Genomic DNA, 22,969 nt, shown 5'->3' with positions numbered 1-22,969 from the left:
TTACACAGGAGGCTACTAGACAATTAACTCCTGCTTACAGAGTGCCTTAATTGCAAAGGGCACAAGTGTGGTTGTTCTCTTTGCTAATCTAGATCTTTCCACATTTGTCTTTGAATCTTAGGGCTGGAAGAGGCCTTGAGGAGCCAGGCTAGTCCATTTCTGCTGCCTCCTCGAGAAGGGTACCCAAACCAACCCAGCCAGGCGGTGTTATACCAGGGATCGGCAGCCTCTTCGGCCCTGTGTGCCACCAGTGGGGTGAAACAAAGCCCTCGGGGACCACTGGCAGGCCTAAGACATAGTGGGAGAGAAGGAAGAGGGAGTGGGAGGGCAGGAGAGACAGGGAAGAGGGAGAGAGAGAAAGAGAGAGAGAGAGAGAAAAGCAAGAGGTATTGTACATGGTGGGAAAGCCGCCGCGACTGCCAGGGGCCACCTCTGAGATGCTCCAACCTCCCAACAACCAAGTCCTCTTTGCTGTCTCTGGCTCTTCTCTGGGATCTTGCCCACCACGTGCCTGGCACTGGTCTGGGCACTGCAGCCACAGAACCATGTGACATGCCATCCTTGCCAAAGGACTTCCCTTTGTGGTGAAGGAACCACTGTGGCTGCTGCTGGTTCATTAGACAATCCACCATCTGCAACCCTGCCAGTGGGCAGGTCTCATCACCCCTAAGAATCAAGAAGTACTCTCCTAATACGAAATTTCGAGTCCTCAGAGAAAGGAAGTCCAATCTGCTGCAGGTGCTGACTGATTTATATCAAAGTCTTACTATCTGAAAACTTGGTTCATCCGTAAGAGGGTAAACTCTTTCCCCAACTGGTTTTGTTTAACAAAGCATTTAATTCACCAGTATAGTCTGCACCCCGGCTATGCAAGATGCCCATGTCTACTGTGTTCTGCAGGTCATAACAGAGCCCTGGAGTGGGAGTCAGGAGACCTGGGTTCTTGTCCCACCTCCACCTGGGACTCACCTTGTGACTTGGACAAGTCACTTGCCCTCTCTGGACCTCAGTTTTCCCATCTATAAAATGGGAGGAGGGACTCATTTGTCTCTAACAGCTCTTTCAGCTATGGCTGCCTGAGAGTCTGTGCCACCTAACATGACCTGGTGGTGTTTTTTTGGTTTTTTTTGGGGGGGGTGTTTAACTGTTGGTGACCCTCCCCTCTCACATTATCTATATGAACATTCCATCCTCTTCCTCCCTCTCCATTTCTTTCTCTCTTCTATTTTCTCTGTTTGCTCTCTTCTCTCCTCCTCCCCACCTCCAGTTTCTCTTGTGCCTTGTCTGTCTCTCACTCATGTCTTAGGACTTACAGAAACACCTGAAAGCCCTGCTCAGCTCCACTGTTTCTCCCCTCTAGGAACTCTGGGCTGGAAAGGTTTCTGAACCTTGATATGACACAGAACTATTTGCAGAAGCTTCCTTGGGATGTTCCACAACCAGCAGGTGAGATTAGTGTAAACTGGCTCAAGGGCTGTGAAGCCAAGGGAGGTTATGACCCTGCTGAGAACCCACCTCACCCTGCCCCGGCCGCCACCCCCAGCCCAGACACAGACAGACACATACAAGGAGAAGGGGCACGAGGGGGAGCTCAGATCACTCATCTCTGATGATTCAGAGCAGAGACAGGCTTAAAGGTCATAGGAAGCAGGAGTTCCCAGCCTAGGCCTTCTGGGCCTGTAAGACCCTTAAAGCAGCAATAGGATCCATCTGTCTTTTTTGGTACCTCAAAAAGCCTATCAGAAAATATTTATCCTTAAGTAGTTGGCAAGGATTTAACTACAATGCGCAGATCACTTACTTTGTTTTCTGCAATTTTATGACTGCTTTGGATAAGCCGCACACAACTTCTTGTTGTGCAGAAGCTCCATTTGGCAAGTCTGAATATTTCTGATTACTAGACTTTCGGGGGCAAGGGCTTCTGATACTCATGCTTTTGGAGGGATGTGGGAAATAAGAATAAGGGTGTTTTATCAGTAATGTGATCTTAAAGTTTTCACTTTACAGAGAAAATAATCAGAGCTCAGAGAGGTCATGGTGCTTGCCCAAGATCACACAGCAAGTCAGATGCAGAACTTGTGAACTTCCACGCTAGGATGTCACTGTAGGGGAAGGGTCGGGCTTATTAAAGAGGGCCTAGGTAGATGCATATAGATGCCACTTTAAACTCCTCCTGCACTTTGGAATCTGTCCTTCACAGGACTAGGCGATAACTGGGCAAGGTGGATATGGTAATACCCCTGTTGACCAGATTACATAACTGAGGCACAGAGAGATTGTGTAATGTGCCCACGGTCACACAGGTATCTAGTGTAGAATCCAGGTCTCCTGAATCTTAAGCCAGTGGTCCTCCTTCCTACATCAAAACAAGATGGCAGAATAATACCAGAGCAGCTGTTTGACCCTGCCCTCCTGACCGAGGACCCCCAGTCCTACCGCCCTGTGGTCCAGTCATAATGAGCAACTATGGCCTGGCTGGCCTCTGAGTCAGTGAAGCTGGCCTGTGCCTGGAGCTGCTTACCTGTGTGCTGGATGGCCCCACAGCACGCCGGGGCACCTTGATGTCAAATCCACCTTTGGGGTCCTTCTCCCCTCTCAAGCATGGGTCATTGGGGGGCTCTCGGCCTCCCTCCCAGTCACAGATTGTCTTCCGAATTGCCTGCAGGACGCTAGGGAAGGAGAAACTGAGACTCAGAGCGGGTCTCACCATTGCAAGGAGGCACCTCACATCTGTGTTTCTAGGGCCCATGGTGTTCCAGGACCACCTGTGTTAGAATTCCTGGGGTGCTTGTGAAGCATGCTCATTCCTGGGCCCACCCCCATAGATACTGGCTTAGCAGATCTAAGGTGCAGTCCAGAAATCTGCATTTCAGCAAGTGTCCCACATAATTCTGATGCCCACTGGATGTCTGAGAACTCAGCTCTCAGTCCAGGCAGTGGAACAGAACTTGGGTGAGCAGCATGGCTATTTTTCCTTTGTGTATAGGGGAGTCTCACTGGTCCAATTAAATCTCTGTGTACTTAAAGTTTTGATAATGGCTTATATCTGTTGCATACTTACGCCACGCTGCTGTGTGCTGAGGTCTATACATAAATTATCTCATTTCATCATCCCAGACTAGCAAGTCGGTACCGTTATCATCCCCACTTCACAAATGAGGAAAACAGTTTTGGAGAAGGTAAATAACTTGCCTAAGTTCACACAGCTAGACAATGGGCTTCTATCCCAGAAATGGAGGATAAATCCATCCCAAATGTCCAGTCTCTCATGGAGGCTTGTTGGAAGGGTCTCTGTGTGTTTAGGGGCTAACCTGGAAGCTGACTGAGCTGGGGACTTCCCCACCAGCCTGCACCTAGCACTGCATATTTTTGGTGTGCCTCTGAAAAGGGCCATCTGAAGACCCACCTGATGAGGACGTTCTTCTTCTTCCGCACTGCCTGCCGCAGAGGCTCACGCAGGGTCACCTGGGCAAAGTCCTGCAGGGCCGCATAGATGGTGTTCCTGATGGCTTGGTTGAAGACACTCTCCATCCTACCCATGAGCACCTGCAGGCCTTTGATCATGGCGATCACCTGGCCGGGCACAGAACAAGCGTCAGGCTCAACATGCCTTGGCATGCCAGCCTGTCTACCACCCTTCACCATGTCATGGGGAAGAGGCTGTGTGAGATGCCCAGAAGCACGAGGGCAGTGCTACGCAAAGTGCCAGCTCATGACAGGGTAAGAAACATATGCAAATTTTTTGTAAAGGACATGTGTAAATTGGCAATCGGCTTCCTTCATCGGGAAAGTCTTACTACACAACATAGTCGCCAGCTCAAGTAAACAATGTCCTTCCCAATGCAGATGATTTTCATTCTAGCATGAGCTCCTGATCTTGCTGGGACTGGTGACAAACAGCAGCTGGTCCCTGTCCCTGTAGCACTCTGGCTTTTGGAGGCCTCTCCACATACTATGCATCCACAGACCATGTCAAACAGAACTTTTTAAACCATAACATTTCCTAAAGAATTTTTACAATCTTTGCTTTTGAAATAATTTGGCCCATTGCTGCTTGAATCTATAAAATAGAAACTTGCACCTATCTGAGTACTGGACAGATCATCTAGGCAACAAACCAACAGAGGAACAGTTAATCTATCAGATGGAGAGAACAAATCTATGGTTATCAGAGGGGGGAGGGTGAGGGGAAAGGGGAGAGATTGGATAAGGGGCATAAAGAATAAGCATGATTCATAACAACAAATATGTTAATAAAAAAATTTTTTAAAAAAAGCTAAAAATAAAATGCAAACTTCTCCTTCTGAAGTTTTTGGGAAAAAGACTGTGTTCTTCTATTTGCCTCTGGCCCACCCCATAACTCACTCATCTGGAGAGATGGGAGACAGATATCTTTGATAAGAGTAGCCTGGCCCGACCTTGGCTCTCTCTTTCTGGACCTGTCTGCCTGTGGGTATGTGCTCTCTCTTCTGGGTTCTTCTCCTCGCAGTAATCATCCCATCCTCATCTTGAGGAGAGGAAGCAATTATTCATGCAGCTGCTTTCCCTATTACTCAGTGGGTAAGCTTAATAAGATGGAGGAAGAATAGGAGGACTGGTGTGGTGCTGGGTGGAAGCCACATTCTCTCCTCCAGCTTTTATTAGTAACAAATCTGATCTTTTGACTCCACTCAGCCCCAAGTGTTAATTTCCCAATTGGCTCAGAATTCAGAGGAGAAAGCATGTGCCAAATCAGCCTTCCCACCATCACCACAATTTTCACAAGCATAGGACATATTCGAGCTTCTGCACGAGACTGGAAGTGCAGCAGGGGCAAGGCCCAGCAACATTGTGCATGCCCAGTGCCTGGGACCATGATGGGCAGACAAGAAATTGTTGTTAAAAAGAAACAAATGAGTGAATGAATGAGCCTAGACCCCAAAGCCTCTTTCATCCTCTAAAACTTAAAGGAAGAAGAACATTTGAGGTAGAGAAAATGGTGTGAGAACAGAGTTCAGGAGAAGATCTTCATTGGAATGAGGTGAATAATGAATTTGCTGGCAAGAAGCGTTAGTGCAGAGAAATAATAAGAGAGGCATTAAAAAATCTTGGCTCCTTGCTAGAGATGTAACAAGGAAATATTGGGACAAAGGAAGGCTAGGTAATGAAGATGTTTCAGAATAATCCCAAACATAGTAAAGTATGTAGGTGTGTTGGATCTAAGGGAAAATCCTTGCAACTCTGAGCTAGACAAAGATTTTTTTTAGCTAGAACACAAAAATCACAAACCACAAACTAATTGATAAATTGGACTTTATCAAAATTAAAAAGAATTGCTCTTCAAAAGGCACCCTTAAGAAAATGAAAAATCAAAGTTACTAATTAGAAAAAATATTTGCAGCATATACATGACTAAGGACTTGTATCTAGAATATGGAAGAAATTCTCACAATTCAATAAGAAAAAGACAGAAACCCAATTTTAAAAAACAGGCAAAACATTGCAACACTTCACAAAGGAAGATATATGAACGGCCAAAAAGCACATGAAAAGATGCTCAACATCATTAGTCTTCAGGGAAATGCAAATGAAAACCTCAATGAGATGTGGCTACATACCTATTAGAATGGCTAAAATTAATAATATGGGCAATAATACCAAGGACTGTGAGTGTGTGCAGCAACAGAACTCTCATATACAACTGGTGGGAATATAAAGTGGTACAACCACTTCAGAAAACTGTTAGGCAGTTTCTTAAAATCTTAAATGTACACCTACAATATGACCATTCCAAGAGAAATAAAAACTTACGTCCACACAAAGATTTATACTCAAATATTTCAAGCAACTTTATCCATAATGGCCAAAACCTTAAATGGTCCCACATATGTCCACAACTGAATGGACAAGTCATAGTGTATCCATACAATGAAACAATATTTAGCAATAAAAAGGAACAAACTATTGATATACAAAATAATGTGAATAAATCTCAAAATTATTATTCTGAGTAAAAAAGGGCAAACACAAAATATATATAGTCTATGATTCCACTCAAAAAATTCTAAAAAATACAAGCAAATTTACAGTGATGAAAAATACAAAAGTGATTGTCTGAGGCCAGGGGTGGATGGGGGGATGGGCTGAAAAGTGGTACAAGAAATCTTTAAGGGGTGATGGAAATTTTATGTATGTTGACTGTGTTTGTGGTTTCACAGGTGTATACAACTGTCAAAACTCTTTGAGTTCTACACATTTAATGGGTGAAGTTTATTGAATAGAAATTATACCTGACTCAAGCTGATTACAAAAGATTTTAATATCCTTATGGAGTTATCACATTCATGACACAAGAGCAGGATGCTATAAAAAAGGAACATGCAGAAAACAAAATGGAGCTTTTGGACATAAAAAATATGATAGCCAAAATAAAAAATCCTAATATAGTTGAAAGGTGAATTTAAAAAAATATATAGCAGACCAAAAATAAGTGAGGCAAAGAAAGAAAGGATAAGAAAATGAGAGACTAAATCTTGCAAGCTCACCATATGACAAATAGAAAACGAGAGAAGAGAGAAAACTGAATGGAGGAAATTGTCAAAATTATAAATACAAGGGAATTTCTCAGTCCAAAAGGACATGTGTTTCCACTCTGAAATGGCCTATTTAGTATCCAAAATAATAAATGTAAAAGGCCCTAATCAAGATGCCTCACAGTGAAAGTTAAGAAGAACAGGGATAAAAAGATAAACCTATATAATTCTCCAGGTGAAAAAGAACAAAGTTGGAAGATTCACATTTCCTGATTTCAGAACTTACTACAAAACTACAGTAATCAAAACTGTGTGGTATTGGCATAAGGATAGACATAGAGATCAATGGAACAGAATTTAAAGTCCAGAAATAAACCCTCACATTTACGGTCAACTGATTTTTGACAAGAGTAGCAAAACAAGAAAATGGAGAAAGAAGAGTCCAACAAATGGTGCTGGGACAACTGGATATCCTCATGCATAAGAAATGAAGTTGGAGCCCTACCTCATGCCATATACAAAAATTAACTCAAAATGGATCAAAGACCTAAATGTAAGAGCTAAAACTATAAAACTTTTAGAAGAAAATATAGAGTTCTTTGTGACTTTGGATTAGGCAATGAACTTCTATATGACACCAAAAGCACAAGTGACAAAAGAAAAAAAAAGTAAACTTGATCAAAATTAAAAACTTTTGTGTTTCAAGGAATATACCATCTAGAAAATGAAAAGACAACCTATGGAGTGGGAGAAAATTTCTGCAAATTATTTATCTGATAAGGGACTTGTATCCAGCATATATGCAAATGCTTTCAGCTCAACAATTAAAAAAAAAAAAGCTAAAAATGGGCAAAGGATCTGAGTAGACATTTTTTCAGAGAAGATATGCAGATAGCCAGCCAATAAGCACATGAAAAGATGCTCAGTATCATTAGTTATAAGGGATATGCAAATCAAAACTACAATGAGATACCACTTCACATCCACTAGAATGGCTAAAATGAAAAAGACAATAATAAGTGATAAAAAAATTGCAACCTCACAATTGCTGGTGGAATGTAAAATGGTGTAGTAACTTTGGAAAACAGTCTGGCAGATCCTCAAAATTTTAAACATAGAGTCATCACATAATCCAGCAATTCTACTCCTAGGTATATACCAAAGGGAAATGAAAACATACTACTACCCCAAAACTTGTACACAAATATTCATTCAGCATTATTCATAATAGCCAAAAAGCTGAAGCAACACAAGTGTTCACCAATTGATGAATATATAAACAAATGTTATATATTCATACAATGGAATATTATTCAACTATAAAGGAATGGAGTACCAATATGTGCTACAGCACCAATGAACCTTAAAAACATTTTGCTAATTCAAAGAAGGCCGTAACAAACGATCACATATTGTGTGATTCCATACGATATTTATAGGCAAATATCTATAGGAAAATCTATATAAACAGAAAGTAGATTACAATATCTGTAGGCAAATAATTGTACAATATCTACAGGCAAGTCAATATAGACAGAAAGTAGATTAGTGATGGTTACAGGCTGTGGGGAGTGGAGGAATGGCAAGTGACTGCTAGTGGGTATGGGCTTCTTTTGGGGATAAAAAAAAATCCTAGATGGTGGTTATGGTTGTATAACTCTGTGAATATACTAAAGATGATTGAATTGCACACTTTAAAATGTTGAATTATATCTCAATAAAGTTGAGAAAAAAACAGGGAATCAGGGATTAGAACAGAATCCAACTTTTTAATAGCAACACTAGAGGCTAGAAGACAATGAAATAATACTTTCAAAAATTTGGAAACAAAAATTTGTAACTTAGAATTCTATATCAAACTGACTACAAAATAAGGTTTGAATAAAAACATTTTCAAACCTTCAAGCTCCTAAAAATTTTTTCTCCTGTAATCCTTTTCTTAGAAAGCTGTAGGAGCATATACTCCAACATGAAGAAAGAGGCAGACCGGGGACCCAAGAAAGAGAAAGCTAAAGGGAATTCGCAAGGCAGAGATGAGAAAACCTCTCAGATCAGTGGCTGGGCTGGTCTAGAGACAAACCAGTGCAGACTGGAAGTAAGGAAAAGGGGCTTCAGGAGGAATGGCTCCAAGGACAAAAGAATAATAAAATTCGTAAAATAATGACTGTGGTGAACTATTTTATAAGGAGTTTTACATTTTGTTGGTGGGTTTGGAGTTGCCTTTTTGACAGGTTCATAGAATTAATGCTTTATTTTTTTTTCTAAGAAAAACAAAAGTTGCACAAGAGGCTGGTGCAGGGGATAGGGAGAGGCTGGTTAATGGATACAGAATTACAGCTAATAGGAAAAACAAGTCCTAGTGGTCTGCAGTAATGCTAGGCATCTGTAACTAACAATAATTTATTGTATGCTTTCAATTGGCTAGAAGAGAGAAATTCAGATGCTCTCATAACAAAGCAATGATAGATTTCTGTGATGCTGGACATGCTGATTACCCTGATTTGATCATCACACATTGCATACGTGTATTAAGATATAACCCTGTATTCCATAAATATACACAATTAATACATGTCAAAAAATAAATTAAAAAAAGAAAATCAATGTATTCACATTAGACCATGTGACTCCGTGATGAACAACAATTACTTGATCATAATAACATAAGGTAATTACTGATTTTACCAAAAAGTGTGAAACTTCCACTATGGGAAGATAGGGGAAGGAAACTGGGTGTGTTGGGGGCGGGGTTGGGAGGTGGAGATGACAGCCCTAAATCCTTATCTTCCAAAGTTGGAAAGTAATAGAAAATGTCATAAACTGAACCACCAAAAAATAGTCTGATAAGCTTGTTACTTAGAACTATGGAGATAAGTACCAGAAGAAATAGCTTTACAAATTAAAAGATATTTCCTATTTGGGGATTCATGGGTGGTGCAGGTTACTACTTTTGCTTTGTTTTATTGTTAAATGCCACAAAGAACTACTTTTATTTTTAAATTTTTTAACATGTTTTACTAATAAAATAAAAATGATAAAACTTTTCAATGCACAGCAAAGTTAAGGGCTAGAAGGAAGTAAGCGCAATGCTATGGGTGGTTGTGTTTGGATGATGGATGCAGGCATCTGAGGGTAGGAGTGGGGTTGGAGGAGCATTTCCTAAATTATCTACAGTGCATATGTATGCCTTTTATTAAGGAAAAAAATGCATAAACAGTTATACAAAGTTGCATGCACCCTCTGACTCATTTTCCATAGGGTTGAGGATGACTTTCTCTTCTACTGAGGACGACTGGGAAACTTTCTTCTAAGTTGACTATTAGTGGCGGAAGTACCAGAGGTCAAGGGGCTATTCAGGACAATGTCAAGCGTGATTAAAATTTTTTTCCTGTCTGAAATTATACCACTGAGCCTTCATTCTTTAAAGCACAACTTGGAGATCTGCTAAAGAACAGATCTAACCTCTCATATTTGTATAATCCTTTAAGTTTTCAAAGCCCATCTACCTCCATTATCTTCGTTGACAACGATTGTTTGATTCTCAGCAATAATGTTGAAATGGAAGAGGGTAGATATTATTAGCTCCCTTTTACAGATAAGGAAGCTGAGGCTCAGAGAGATGAAGTGACCATGGGGCCCAGGGCTAGGATCCACATCTCTGACTTCTAGACTAGTCTCTTGTAGTTGCTAATGTTCACCAGGTGTGGATAAGCTTTTCTCCCAGATAGAAATATCATTTCATAATTAAACAAACAAAAAAGGAGTTCAGGTTATAAAGCAGAAAATAAGAGTCCTCCCTCCAGAAATTACTACTGCTAATGGTTTGACATATACTCGTATAAACATTTATGTCCTTCAGTTTTAAGCAAATATACGAATGTATTCTAATTTTAGTGTAAATGGAATCACTTTACATGCTGTTCTTTAATTTTTTTTTTAACTTAACAATATACTGTGCATAGCTTTCCATGTAGGTACATTCTTTTTAGTGGCTGCACAGTATTCAGTGATACAGCTATATCTTAATTTATCTACCTGGTCCAATATTGAAGGACATTTAATTGTTTAACGTATTTTGGTATTATAAACAATACTGTGATAAATATCCATGTCTCTGCACAGTTAGCTTATTTCTCTGGGATATACACCCAGAAAAAGAACTTCTAGGCCAAAGGGCATGCACATTAAAAATGTGAATACATATGATCAGACTGCCCTCATAGAAAGCCTATAAAATATAGACTAGGCACCAAAAATATCTGGGAATGTCTATTTCCCACACTTCAACCTACAAGAGGCATCACCAATCTTTTTAATCTATGCCATCCTGATTGGTAAACACTATATCTCATCTTAGTTGCAACCTGTAGGTCTTTGACTACTCATCAGTTTAGGCATTTTTCACATCTCTTTTAGCCACTTGTTTATCTTCTGTTGGGTTTCTTTTTGCCCATTATTTCTAGTGGAGTGAATATTTTCCTTTGAGTTCTTAAGAACAGAATGAGTTCCCAATCGTTTCTCAATAATAACTTTCGGCAGAGATTAATTCAGATGGGGAAAGGGGACAGGGAAGAGTGTGCAAACTAGGACAACACTGTCCTCTTGCTCAGAACCACTTCTGGAACCACATCAAGCAGCAGTCTTGGGGGATGGGGGGGTGATACAGGGAGCCAGCACCAACCTCCACAAAAGCAAACTTTTCCTCGCTAGTGTAATTGTAGCGCGTGGCTCTCTCGTACTCCTCTGCTGTGCCAGGGCAGTCCTTGTTGCAGAACTTGTCTGTGGGGTGAACAAGCTTCCAGGAATACTGGGGAGAATGGGAACAAATCCAAGTGTCCATCAACCGATGAACGGATAAATGAAATGTGGTACATCCATGCAATGGAATATTATTTAGCCATAAAAAGAGAACAAAGTGCTGATTCATGCTACAACATGGATGAACCTTCAGAACATGCAAAATAAAAGAAACCAGGTGCAAAAGACTACATAGTATGTGATTCTATTTATATGAAACATCCAGAATAGAGAAATCTATAGAGATGGAAAGAAGATTGCTTAGGGATGGCGGGGAGTGGGGGAGCGGGCATTTCTTTTTGAAGTGATATGTTCTAAATGTGATTGTGGTTATACCACTCTGCGAATATACTTAAAACCAAAAAACCTACACTTTAAATGGGTAAAAAGTGTGGTATATACATTAAACTTCCATAAGCCTGTTAAAGAGTGCTGGGGAGAGGCAGAAGTAGACAGATCCCAGTGGCCCAAGGTCAGTATGGGGCCTCCTGCCACAGGACACCTACCACCTCCATGACGTGGGCACTCCACTTGGATAAAAGCTGCAGACCCCGCAGGGCCAGGTCGAAGAGCTCACGATACTCCTCATCTGACTTCTGGCTGTCCAGTCCCGAGCCCGTCACCACCTGGGGAACACCGACCATCATCCTTGCTGTCTATGTGCCTGGCACTTGTATACATTATTTCATTGATTCCCCCCATTAACGCTACAGGGAAATGCTATTATTATACCCTCTTGACAGATAAACCGGGGCTCGGACAAGTGCCTTGCTGAAGGTCACCTGGCTTGTAAGCGGTGGAGGGCTGAATTCAGGTGATGAGATGCCAGTGCCCCACTCACAACCACCCCGGGATATTGCAGAGCAGAGCTTTCAACGTTCCTTGACTGCATTCACAGTAGGAAGCACATTCTAGACAGTGACTCAAGAACACATACCTACCAGAGATATTAAATGCATGTACACAACAATATTTTTCACAAAGCAATCTTACTCTCAATACATGGGATTCCCTCTCATTTTCTATTCTATGTCATATAAGAATGCTAAACACAAACCACTAAATTGATTTCACATCTCATGGATTAGACGTGACTTACCAATTGAGAAGCACTGGTATAGACACACATCTGTCTGTATGTGTAATACTCCACAATGAAATATAATATAATATGCGTGTATGTGTGTGTGCAAGGACACTTCAAAAAGTTCGTGGAAAGATCCGTATTATCTTTTAAGTCTGTTTTTCCACAAACTTTTTGAAGTACGCTTGTATATGCACAAACACATACGTGTGTGTATACGTATACACATATATACATACACAGCTGCTCCTCATTATTGGCAGATTCTGTATTTATGAATTTTCCTACTTGCTAAAATTTATTTGTACCCCAAATCAACACTTGCAGCAATTTCTCAGGCATTTGCAGACACATTCATGCTCCCAGCTGAGGTCAAACAAGCTGACTCTTCTTGTTTCAGCTTTTATATTGTAAACAAGTGTCTTTCTGCAGTATATTTAGGGATGCATTTTCTACATTTGAGTGCTTTTTACTCATTTCGCAACTTAAAATGACCCTTAGCACAGGGCTGATGTGCTTTTTAGTGTTCCTACATGCAAGAAAGCTGTAACATGCCTTACGGAAAAAAATACATGTTTTTTTTTTTTTTTTTTTTGTCTTTTTCGTGACCAGCACTCAGCCAGTGAGTGCACCGGCCATTCCTATATAGGATCCGAACCCGCGGCGGGAGCGTCGTCGCGCTCCCAGCGCCGCACTCTCCCGAGTGCGCCACGGGCTCGGCCCAAAAATACATGTTTTAAATAAGCTTTGTTCAGGCATAAGTTATAATGCTGTTGGATATGAGCTAATGTTAATGAGTGAATAATATATACCACATAAGGTGCCTTATAACAAGGTCATATATCAGTCAGCTGATGAAAATGTTGTGGCCAGAGGTTCAAAAGCGCTATATTTCTCCTTGAGCAATGGTTCAGTATTTGCTAACTCAGACTCGTGACCACTTTACAGAACATAACTACTGTGGATAATGAGAATTAACTGTATATACATGTGTATAAAGCATATAATTTAAAAACCTTTGGCCAGACTCACTGGACCATGCCAAAACTTGACTAGGAATCAAGGAGCCTCAAGATAAATGACTCCTATAGCTTCAGTTCAGTGGATGGGCACATGTGGTAAGAAAGTTAAAGGTTAGGGCTTGACCTTGGTCCACATGGGCCACTACTCTAATGACCATGCTGCCTGCATTTGTTGGACTGTCCCCATTTCAGATAGGTTGCTCTATGATCCAAGACACTTCCTGAGTTTGAGTCTGGAAAGCATGGTCACTGGCCACTAGCCACATGGTGGAACCAGTGAGCACACGCGAGGTAGCACAGTCATCCAGAGTGCTAGGTGATAAAGGAATTCATACCACGCATGTTTATTACAAGGGTGTACACAGGAAGAGAGTCAGAAGAACATATACACCCACATATTAACGTGGTAGGCTCTTACATGACTGCTTTTCCCTCCTTTTGCATATCAGTATTTTTTCTGAGGCTTGTACACATTGATGTTTCCATATTTTAAAAAAAGAAAAAAATTCAATGAAACGTAATAATTGGGATTACAGAATATTTTTGTGACCTTATTTTGCCCTTGATTATATTCCTGATTTTTTTACAATGATCATTTATTACTGTGTAGTTTAAAAATATTTAGATGGTGTTATGAGTGTGAGTGTTCAGAACCGTTTCTCTCGCCATCCAGGGTGGAGAAGGTTTGGACCACGTGCAGGCAGAACAATCATTGGGCTCTTACTATCTGCCAGGCACAACACACATTCCACGCACCATATCATTTAATCTTCTCAATGAACCCTTCAGGATAGATACTTTAATATCCCTGTTTCACTGATGAGGAAACTGAGGTACAGAGATGCTAAATAACTTGCACAGGGCTGTGGCAGAACCAGAATTTAACCCAGTTCAGTCTGGCTCTCAAGTCCACACCCTTGGCCATCCTGCCCTCCTGCTCCCAATGTGTGCTCTCTCCCTCCTACTCTCCACTATCCCATGTCCCCTCCTGGCTGCTCCATCTGGGCAGCCAGTGTGTGGTGAGCTCACCTCACTATTGCTGTAGCGAGCGAGCTCAGAGATGAAGCGGATGTGGTCATCCCGGATCTGGACCATCTGCTCACAGATGTTGTACTGGGGGCTGATGCTGCTCTGCGTGCATGTCCATCTGGTGGGTGGAAAATCACAAGTTGGGGCAGGGCCTGGCCTCTGGCACCTAGGTGGGACAGGCTCCTTCCATCACTAGCTGCTGCTGGTGCTCAGCCAACACGCCTGGCTCCCCTGGGTGGAACCAAAAGGCATCCCAGCCACTTCAGCAAGAGTGCCTGCTAAATACAATGCTGTGGGGACCATGGGCTAAGTAGAACAGGGAAGAGTGCTCCTCCTCCTCCTCGGGGTTGACTCTTCTAAGGCTCAATTACAAGCTTTTCCAGATACCTAGTCCACAATACTTACCAGTTATGGGGGAAGGGGAGGGGTGGGTCGCAGCCTCTCTAGGGCTACAAAGGGCTGGAATTTGAGCAAAGAAAAAGCAAAGTGGGCGGCCTCCCACAACCTATCTACTGACTGTGACACTAACACTCTGGGGTTGGAGCTGGCTTTGGAGGGACCTTTAGGCTGGGACTGGGGAAACCTAGATGGGATTGAGCTTCTTTTCCAAAGTCAACCTGGCCACATGGGAGCACGCCACAGTGAGGGAAGCCAGGATCATTCTGAGCTGTATGGTTGGCAGCCCCCTCCTGCTACCCAGCCCCTCTCTCTTCCTTCCTTCCCGCCCTCCTTCTGTCTCTCTCCACTCTCTCTCGTCCTTTCCCACTCCTCTCTTCTTTCTCCTCAACTCTTTCTTGAAAGATGTCATTAGGAAGATCATCCTGATTGGAGAAGAAATGAAAGAATGAAAATCTTCACTCCCCTTCCCCCAAGAGAAAAAAGAAACTCCCTTCACTCCCTTCTGCCATCTGGAGCTGGTAACCCAGCAGACTAACATGGGCACCAAAAGAGGCAGAACAACATCATGGAGAGAACTTAGTATTCCAAAAGCAGCCCTAAAGTGGCTCTCGTAAGAATATCAGAATGGGGATGGCCTTCCTCAGGCCTGTACTCTGGCACTCCTTCTACTGTGAGTTACTTGCATAGGGATGGGGCACGCCATCACCCAGACCTCTGACACCTTGCCATGGTCACACAGCAGGGGGCCACTCCCAACCAACTTCAGGCAGTCGAGTCATCACACAGGGAGAAGTGCAGAAATGGTTCGGCATCCTTGACTCCATGATTTTCCTTCAAAACCTTTCCACACACCAACGGCCACAGGGTTCTGAAGACACTACACTAGCTTTCCTTGGGGAGACTCGTTTGCAGGGGCTCCAGGTGGCTGCAACTCAAGGACTCTCCATTTATATCTTTTTAGGACACTAATGCTCTCGCCTTTGACTAAAAGATGGCTGGGTCCCCCGTACGGAAAGGCCTTATCTACTCAGCTTAGGGTGAGATGCACACAGAAGGAACCTTCTTAACAGCCTCAGAGATCAGAGGGGTGGCCGAGGCTGGAGCCAGATAACCCCCAACTCCTGTGAGCCACTGATACCCCAGGCCTGAACATAAATTACCTAGAATCATGGTTTATAAAATGGCCAAGCAGAGGGTGTCAACCTTCATCACAGGTGGAATCAATTAAACTGTACATCCCATGACATACTTACTGCCTGCCTGGTCACAAAACCTGGGGAGAGAATCAGGTGAGGAAGGATGGCACCACCTCTCTCCTCCTGGCCACAGAGGGCTGGCCAATCCTCCCCACTTTTCAAGGGAAGGAGGAGGAGGACTGCTGTCCCACTGAGGGGACACACAGGTGACTGCTGAGCCAGGCAGGGGCCTGACTGTGCTCTGAGCCCTTTTGAACCTGGCAGCAAAGGGAGGATGCAAAAGGGCTCAGAGCACCCTCTGTGGCTCCCTCCGGCACGTGTGTGTCCTGTCGGAATCCACCTGCCCAGGGCTCTGGGGAGGGAGGAGGGGCTGAAATGGCCCCTCGGCTCCCTGCCCGGACTGGGCATCCTCGCGGGAGCCGAGAGACATTACGGCAGGCACTCACTTGGACTTGTTCTCTTCATAGTGAGCACTGGTCTTAATGTATCTGGCCAGCTCTATCTGCATGTCGCCGAAAAGGGGCACCACCTGCAGCTGCTGCAAAGGAAGCAAACACAGCACGTGAGATGCAGAGGGAGGGCCAGGGCGGCTGCCTTCGCCACCAGGGGAGGCAGGCCTCCATGCATGCCTGGTGCCGACCCCTTGTTTCTGCTTCTGATGATGCTACCATGTGAGTCTGGAACCAAAAAGAGCTCCAGTCAGTGTACAGGTTCTTGCCTGCCTCCAACCAGCTCTCCAGGCAACTGAGCCCAAAGAGGCAAAGGTCACCTAGCTGGCCAAGGGCCAAATGGCCTGCAGGATCCTTACTACTCTAATTTTCCCCAGCTTAGAGTATCCTTGCTGATCCAAACTCTGCACTACAAGCGAGTGTCTGAGTCTTGCTGGCTGGGTGCGGTCTTCCTGAGAAAGTCCACACCATGAAAGTAATTAAAGCCATAATAACACCTAACACCAGAGGGCAGACCACTCCCAGCCAAAGCCCATGACACATGGAGGGGAGGCTGGTATTTACTCTCTGCTTCTCTTGCACTAGGTACTGTGCCATGCACTTTAATAACAGTATCTCAATCCATACAATTACCCTGTGAAGTTGAGACTATTATCACTCCCATTTCACAGATGAAGAAAATGAAGCTTAGACAGCTTAAGTGATTTTTCACACAGTCAGACCAGCTAGAGGTCAAGGAGCCAGGATTATAACTCAGGCTCTGCTCATCTATATGACCCAAGGGACCCCTGCAGGATAGACACCCTTAGTATTAACATTTTTCAGACTGGAGAACTCAGTTTCAGGGAGGTTATGATATTTTCCCAAAGTCTGCCAGCTATTAAGCAGCAGAGCCGGACTTAAACCCAGGCCTATCTGTTGAGAGGCTGTGTTCTTCTAATCTACTCCCATTTCATTCATGCTGACTTAAGGCAGATTTTGTTAAGTGTCTCCCAAGATGAGCCCCGTTATCATTTGGGGAAACTCTAGAGAAAAGTAAAAGTTCCAGCCTTGAAAAGAAGTGAAGCAAAGCCACAGGATTCCACTTGGTGACTTATGTTCCCCTTAACCTTGAGGAGTTAGTGGCACCCAGGCCCAGCCTACTGACACCCACACCACACCTTTGGGGGCTTCACTGTTAATGTCAAGCTGGGCTTTCCCACGTCTGACCCCCGCTCCCCCAGCCCTGCAGTGCCCAATGCTAGAATAAATTGACAGTGTGGAATTCAATTCCAAAGTATGAAATCCTCTTGCAAAAACCTCAAAGGCTTAACAAAACTGCAAATTTTTAATTTTAAAAATCTGGGGCCAAAAGACCAAGTCTTGGAGGCAGTGGAATGGGCTGAATATATGATAGATGCTGATGAGGCATCCTGCCCAGAGGGGAAGGCAGGCTGAGGTGGCCTCTGGAGAGCCAGGCAAGAGGCTGTGATTTTGCAAATGTGATTCAATGTAAAATCCAGTCTTTAACCCTCTTATTCCTGTGAGCTCTGATTTATACTGCAAATTAAAGCAGGCGCTGTCTTCTAGGCTGTATCTTTCTTTACGTGATATGGGACTTCAGGAAAAGAAAAAAGCAGAATGCAGAAAGAATCATAAGGCCTCCCAGCCAGATCTCAGCTGAATCCAGGGACTTGGAACCCCATATTTGACTTTCAGGGGGCAGCCCTCTATAGCATAAATTCCTCTATCAGTGGTAGGTGGAGGTCCTGCTATTCTATTCACATCCTCTTTCTCCTCCTTGGATCTTTAGAGCTACAGTTCAATTAACAAGCCCCACAGTCTTCTAATTTCATTCCTTTCCCCAAAGGCATCTTGGCTCTGGTATCCCCAGCCCCCTGCCCAGCCCCGTGTCCAGTTGCTGACCTTAAAAAACTTATCAATTTTGCTAAGGTTGATTCTCTTCTTGGCATCCAGTTTGTAAATGTTACTGACATTTCCATCCATCAAGTAAAGGCCAAAGCCCATTACCTAGAATGAGAAGGGGCAGAGCACAGAAACTAGTCACATCTGCTACAGAAGTTAAGAAAAAAAAAAAAAAGTAGGTCCGTGTGTGTTTGTGTACACACACATCCTATACACATGTTCTATTAATAAAGCCCATGCATATTCAAATAAATACAGGAAACAAGTCTAATTTCAACAGGAAATTTTGAATTACTTAATATTATTATGGCAGCCATTTCTTTGTCCCGTACTATGGGCCAGAGTCTGTGCTCAGGGCTTTAACAAGTGTTATTCTTAATTCTCACAACAACCTTATCAGTCAAGTTCTATACAACAACCTTATTCTATAGATGAGGAATCAGAGACCCAGAGAGGTTAGACCGCTTGCCAAGGTCACACAGCTAAGCTACAGAGATGGGATGTGAACAGGATCTATCCACAGAATCTGCGTGGAGGTGCTTCTTGAGAGGAAGGACTGCTTCCTACACCCTGTCATCTGCAGGGTGTGGCATGTCACAGGCACTTGATGAACACTTGCTCAACAGCCAATGAATGTAAAAATGTCCACCTCTTTCCCCAAGGAAACAACAATGTAAAGGTTCCTAAAGAACCATTGGTGACTGTATTTTTAAAAACAAATCTCTTCCTTAAAATGCCCTTTAAGTGGGTTGACATTCTTGTTGTTTCAGTCCACGTAATAGTCTCCTGAATGCTGGCTTGCTTTGCTCCTTTTAAGGGAGTCTAGATAGCTGCATGACCATGGGAAAGTCACTTCTCTCTGTGCCTCTATTTCTCATCTGATATAAGGGACTGGATTAGAAGACTGTTCAGGTCACTTCCCCCTCAAGTGCATTTGTTGAGTGGGATGAGCGCCAGACTCTTGCATTTAAGGAGGGATGGCACCCCCTTGTGGCATCTGAGTTCACTAACAAAAAACGGTAGAGAGCTATGAGCCAGCAGTGCCGGAGGCCAGATTGAAGAGGGTATAAGATTGTAGAGAACAAGGCTGGGAAGTTGGGGAGTGGAGGGATAAAAGGGAGGTGAGAGAAAGGAGGGCCCTACAATTTGAAGGCAGCATCTACGACTGCTTGGTGGAATGGAATTCAGTAATCTGTTTCTGGAAGCAACAAGCCTGGGGAGAGCTACAGTAACTGCCCAGGCACAGCACTGGGGGTGAGAAGCATGCAGACTTTGGGTGACTCCTCTGGATTTTGATTGTCAGGAGGAAGCCAGAGTGAACTAGTCACAAAGCCAAGCTGCACTGCAATCTTAATTGATGTGCTATGGAAATGTAAAGACCAGTACACTAACACAGGGCTGGGATTCTTAGAAAAGCAAGAGTGTCATTAAGGAGAGGGATAAAAAGGAAAACTACCAGGAGAACCTTGAGAGATAAGCTTGTGGAGAAGGAAGAATCAAAAGGGGCTCTGCAGTGGATATAAAGAATCTGAAGAAAGTTGTTCATATCAGTGCTACAACTGTCGAAGGTAAGTTAGAAACAACCTAGGCAGCTAACAATAGAGCAACAGTTAAAGAATTGGAGTCTTGTCCATATCACATTTTTTAACAGCTGTATAATATTTCAAATACATTTAATGACATGGGATAAAAATTACATAAACTTAATATTGTATTGTATAGTTTGAAAATATATAAACAGAGGAAAAAATTAGAAGGGCATACATGAAAATGCTAAAAGTGTCATCTCTGGGCAGAAAGACTGTGAGAGATATAATTTTTTTGTTTTTCTGTATATTCCAAATTTTCCACAATATGACTTGATAATTTTGGAATGAAACTTTTAAACTGATTAAACAGTTATGATCATTTTGGCAAAATACAGCAAAAACTTGAAGTTTCTGCCTTCCCTCTGAGTCGGCAATTTCTCTTCCAGGAAGTCTTACTGGACAAAAAGATGAGCACAAAGGTTGAGTTGCAAGGGTGTTCAATGCAGTTTAGAAAACAAATATCCAACCATAGGAAATCTGTTAAATAACAACGTCCCCGTAAAATGGAGTACTCTGCATCCATTAAAAATTACATAGCAGAAATATCCTTAATGACATCTGGAATGGTGTTATTTGGCATATTAAAGAAAAAGAGCAGGTTACAAAACATTGTTTAAGTAAGAAAAAAGAGACTTTTTAAAAAATGATTCTAAGTAAGAAGGTAAGCCCAGGTCCTCTGGTGCGTGGCCACAGGGAGTTTTACCTTGAGCAGCATGTGTTTCTCACTGGGGGTCAGGTACATCTTGTTCTCATAGTAATCCACGCAGATGTTGACAATGTCAGCCAGCAGCTCCTCATAGCCTGGGATCACTTCCAGTTGCTGATGGAGACACTGAACAGCAGCGCCCCCTCTGGTGAGGCAGCGCACATGCCGTCCCGCAGCCTCCCCAGCACCACTGCAGAAGGCCCACAGCCAGTAGCAGTGGTGACCGCAGGACCCCACTGAAGACCCAGGTGGGGGGCACCCACACACCAACCTGCACCTGACGCTGGAACCCTCCCCTTCACGTCCCCACAGTGGTTGGTCAGAGCTCCTGCACACCTCCCATGGCAGGGAACTCACCCCCTTGTGGTCCTCCATTTTATTTCCTGGCATTTATTCTTGTGGTTAGAAAGTGCTTTCTTGGGCTGAGCTAAAAAGCAGCTCCGTTTCACAGCACCAGGCCTGTAGTAATTTCAGCTTAGGTTTGAGGATGTGGACTTATCTCAGATATCACCTCAGACAGTGGCAGGGGAGACACACCCAGGGGAAGAGAGCTGGGCCAGCAGGTGTCTCCCTTCTGGCAGGACACAGCAGTACAGAAACATCTCCTGTTGGAGAAGGGTCTGGGGTCCCCCTTCTCTCAAGTCCCTTTCTCTCCAAAGGGACAAATGGCCCCTGAGGGATACCCAGAGGAGGGCATTACTGGTACTCTCTACAGGCAACAGGGGGCTCAGTCTTCAGGAAAGAAAACCTGGAGCCTCAGACACTGAGCAGCCTTCTACAGTTAGAGTAGGAAGGCCCCTGTCAACCCCAGGGCCTCTGTGATAGGGATTTGAGCCTGAAAACCCTTAGAAGTGAAAGGCTCCTCTAAGTCTTGGCTGGGTCCTGCAGACATTCTAGCTGGTGCCTGTTTAGGCTGAACTGACAGAAAGTGAGACAAGTTACATTAAGTTGGGCAGAACAGGAGAGTAACAGCTGAGTAGGTGTGCCTTGGCAAAGCAGTGACAGTAATAACAGCTATGTCTTCTTATGCCCTTACCATTTGTCAGGCTCTGCATGCCAAGGGCTTTTTAATATAGTATCTCATTTATTTCTCAAAATAGTCCTATCAGAAGGATCCTCATAATTTTCTCATAATAACAGACCCATTTCACAGATGAGGAAACTGAGGCTTAGATTTTGCCCAAGGTCTCACAATGGGTCAGTGGTAGTCCAGGATTAGAAAACAAGGTAGCTAACTCCAGACCCCATGCTGTCAACCTCTACACTGAGGCAGGTACAGAGCACTGGTGAGAAGACTTGCAGAGAACACAAACTGGAGAGGGTGACGGGGCCACCTGTGGCTGGGAGGGGAAACTTCTGAAGCCTAAAGCTTTATTTCACTCTGGTAGGGCAGTGGAGATGAAAGATGTGGACTGTGCTCATTCACCCAACCGCTAGACCCTTGCCTGCATCCCCGAGACGACAGGCCAGGACTAATATGTTGTCTGCCCTCACCTGGGTGATCCTGTTGTGGTTGGCCAGGAACATGGAAAGGTTCTGCGACTCCTGGATAGATTGAGGATCCGCCATCTTCCTTAGGAACTGTGCTGCCCTGAAAAGTGGAGAGCAATGTCCACACACAACCTGCCTAAACCACACCTCATGGGCTCCCACACCACCTAACCCAGAGTGGCATTGTCCCTTGAGGTTAACAAGCTCTGAATATCACAGGCGACTCTAACGTCAAAGGAGCGTATGTTCTCGAGTTATTTACTTTGGGACTGTTCATGCCTTTGCAAAGAGTACCTGAAATTAAAAGGCAATAATGCACCAAAAATCTCTGAAATCTCAGAAAGTTTAAGGGGAACTAGCATCCCATCAACCAGCCAGGAGTGGAAAGACAGGGAATAAAATGAGCTTTCTTGTACCTTGCTGTGACCTCCAGTGAAGCTGCCCAGTAAATTATGGAGAAGAATCACAGGCAGGGTACTTTGTTTTTGTTGTGTATTCTGCTATTTGTAGGAAAACTTCGATGTTTATAAAGTAAAGCATTTTATGGAAAACAAAAGTCTACTTAACAGAACAGGATTACAGGTGAAGTGATGGTGGGTGTAGGCCACAGAAGCAGGACTTAAAGGGGGAAACCTGCAGCTGCCCAGACCTCCCCGCCTAACTGGTGGTGGTGTAGCCTGTGTCACCACGAACTGTGAAAACAGAGATGAGACACCGCCTTGCTCATTACCCTAGCCGGGCTGCAGAGGATGTCAGTTGTGGTCATAAGGAGGGGAGTCACAACTGGGGA

General features: G+C 43.6%; 1 protein-coding gene across 3 annotated transcripts in view; it reads right to left on the bottom strand.

Annotated features, from left to right (window-relative positions):
* The window catches only part of CYFIP2 (cytoplasmic FMR1 interacting protein 2), a 108,049-nt gene that overhangs the window by 71,862 nt on the left and 13,218 nt on the right, over window positions 1-22,969 (bottom strand). For 2 of the 3 annotated variants that reach the window (XM_063085652.1, XM_063085653.1), the window contains 9 exons: window positions 22,183-22,279; window positions 20,686-20,814; window positions 18,394-18,498; window positions 16,486-16,577; window positions 14,445-14,562; window positions 11,816-11,935; window positions 11,194-11,319; window positions 3,407-3,573; window positions 2,522-2,669 (listed from right to left, as the gene is read on the bottom strand). In XM_063085652.1, coding sequence (XP_062941722.1) covers window positions 2,522-2,669; window positions 3,407-3,573; window positions 11,194-11,319; window positions 11,816-11,935; window positions 14,445-14,562; window positions 16,486-16,577; window positions 18,394-18,498; window positions 20,686-20,814; window positions 22,183-22,279 — 1,102 coding nt within the window. Of the gene's footprint in view, window positions 1-213; window positions 289-2,521; window positions 2,670-3,406; window positions 3,574-11,193; window positions 11,320-11,815; window positions 11,936-14,444; window positions 14,563-16,485; window positions 16,578-18,393; window positions 18,499-20,685; window positions 20,815-22,182; window positions 22,280-22,969 lie in introns of all 3 variants that reach the window. The other variant, XM_063085651.1, reaches the window with a different exon arrangement.

This window comes from Cynocephalus volans, chromosome 2 (assembly GCF_027409185.1).
Source record: "Cynocephalus volans isolate mCynVol1 chromosome 2, mCynVol1.pri, whole genome shotgun sequence".
NCBI lineage: Eukaryota > Metazoa > Chordata > Mammalia > Dermoptera > Cynocephalidae > Cynocephalus > Cynocephalus volans.
The sequence above is the reverse complement of the archived record's forward strand: the minus strand, read 5'-3'. Positions and strand labels throughout refer to the sequence as shown.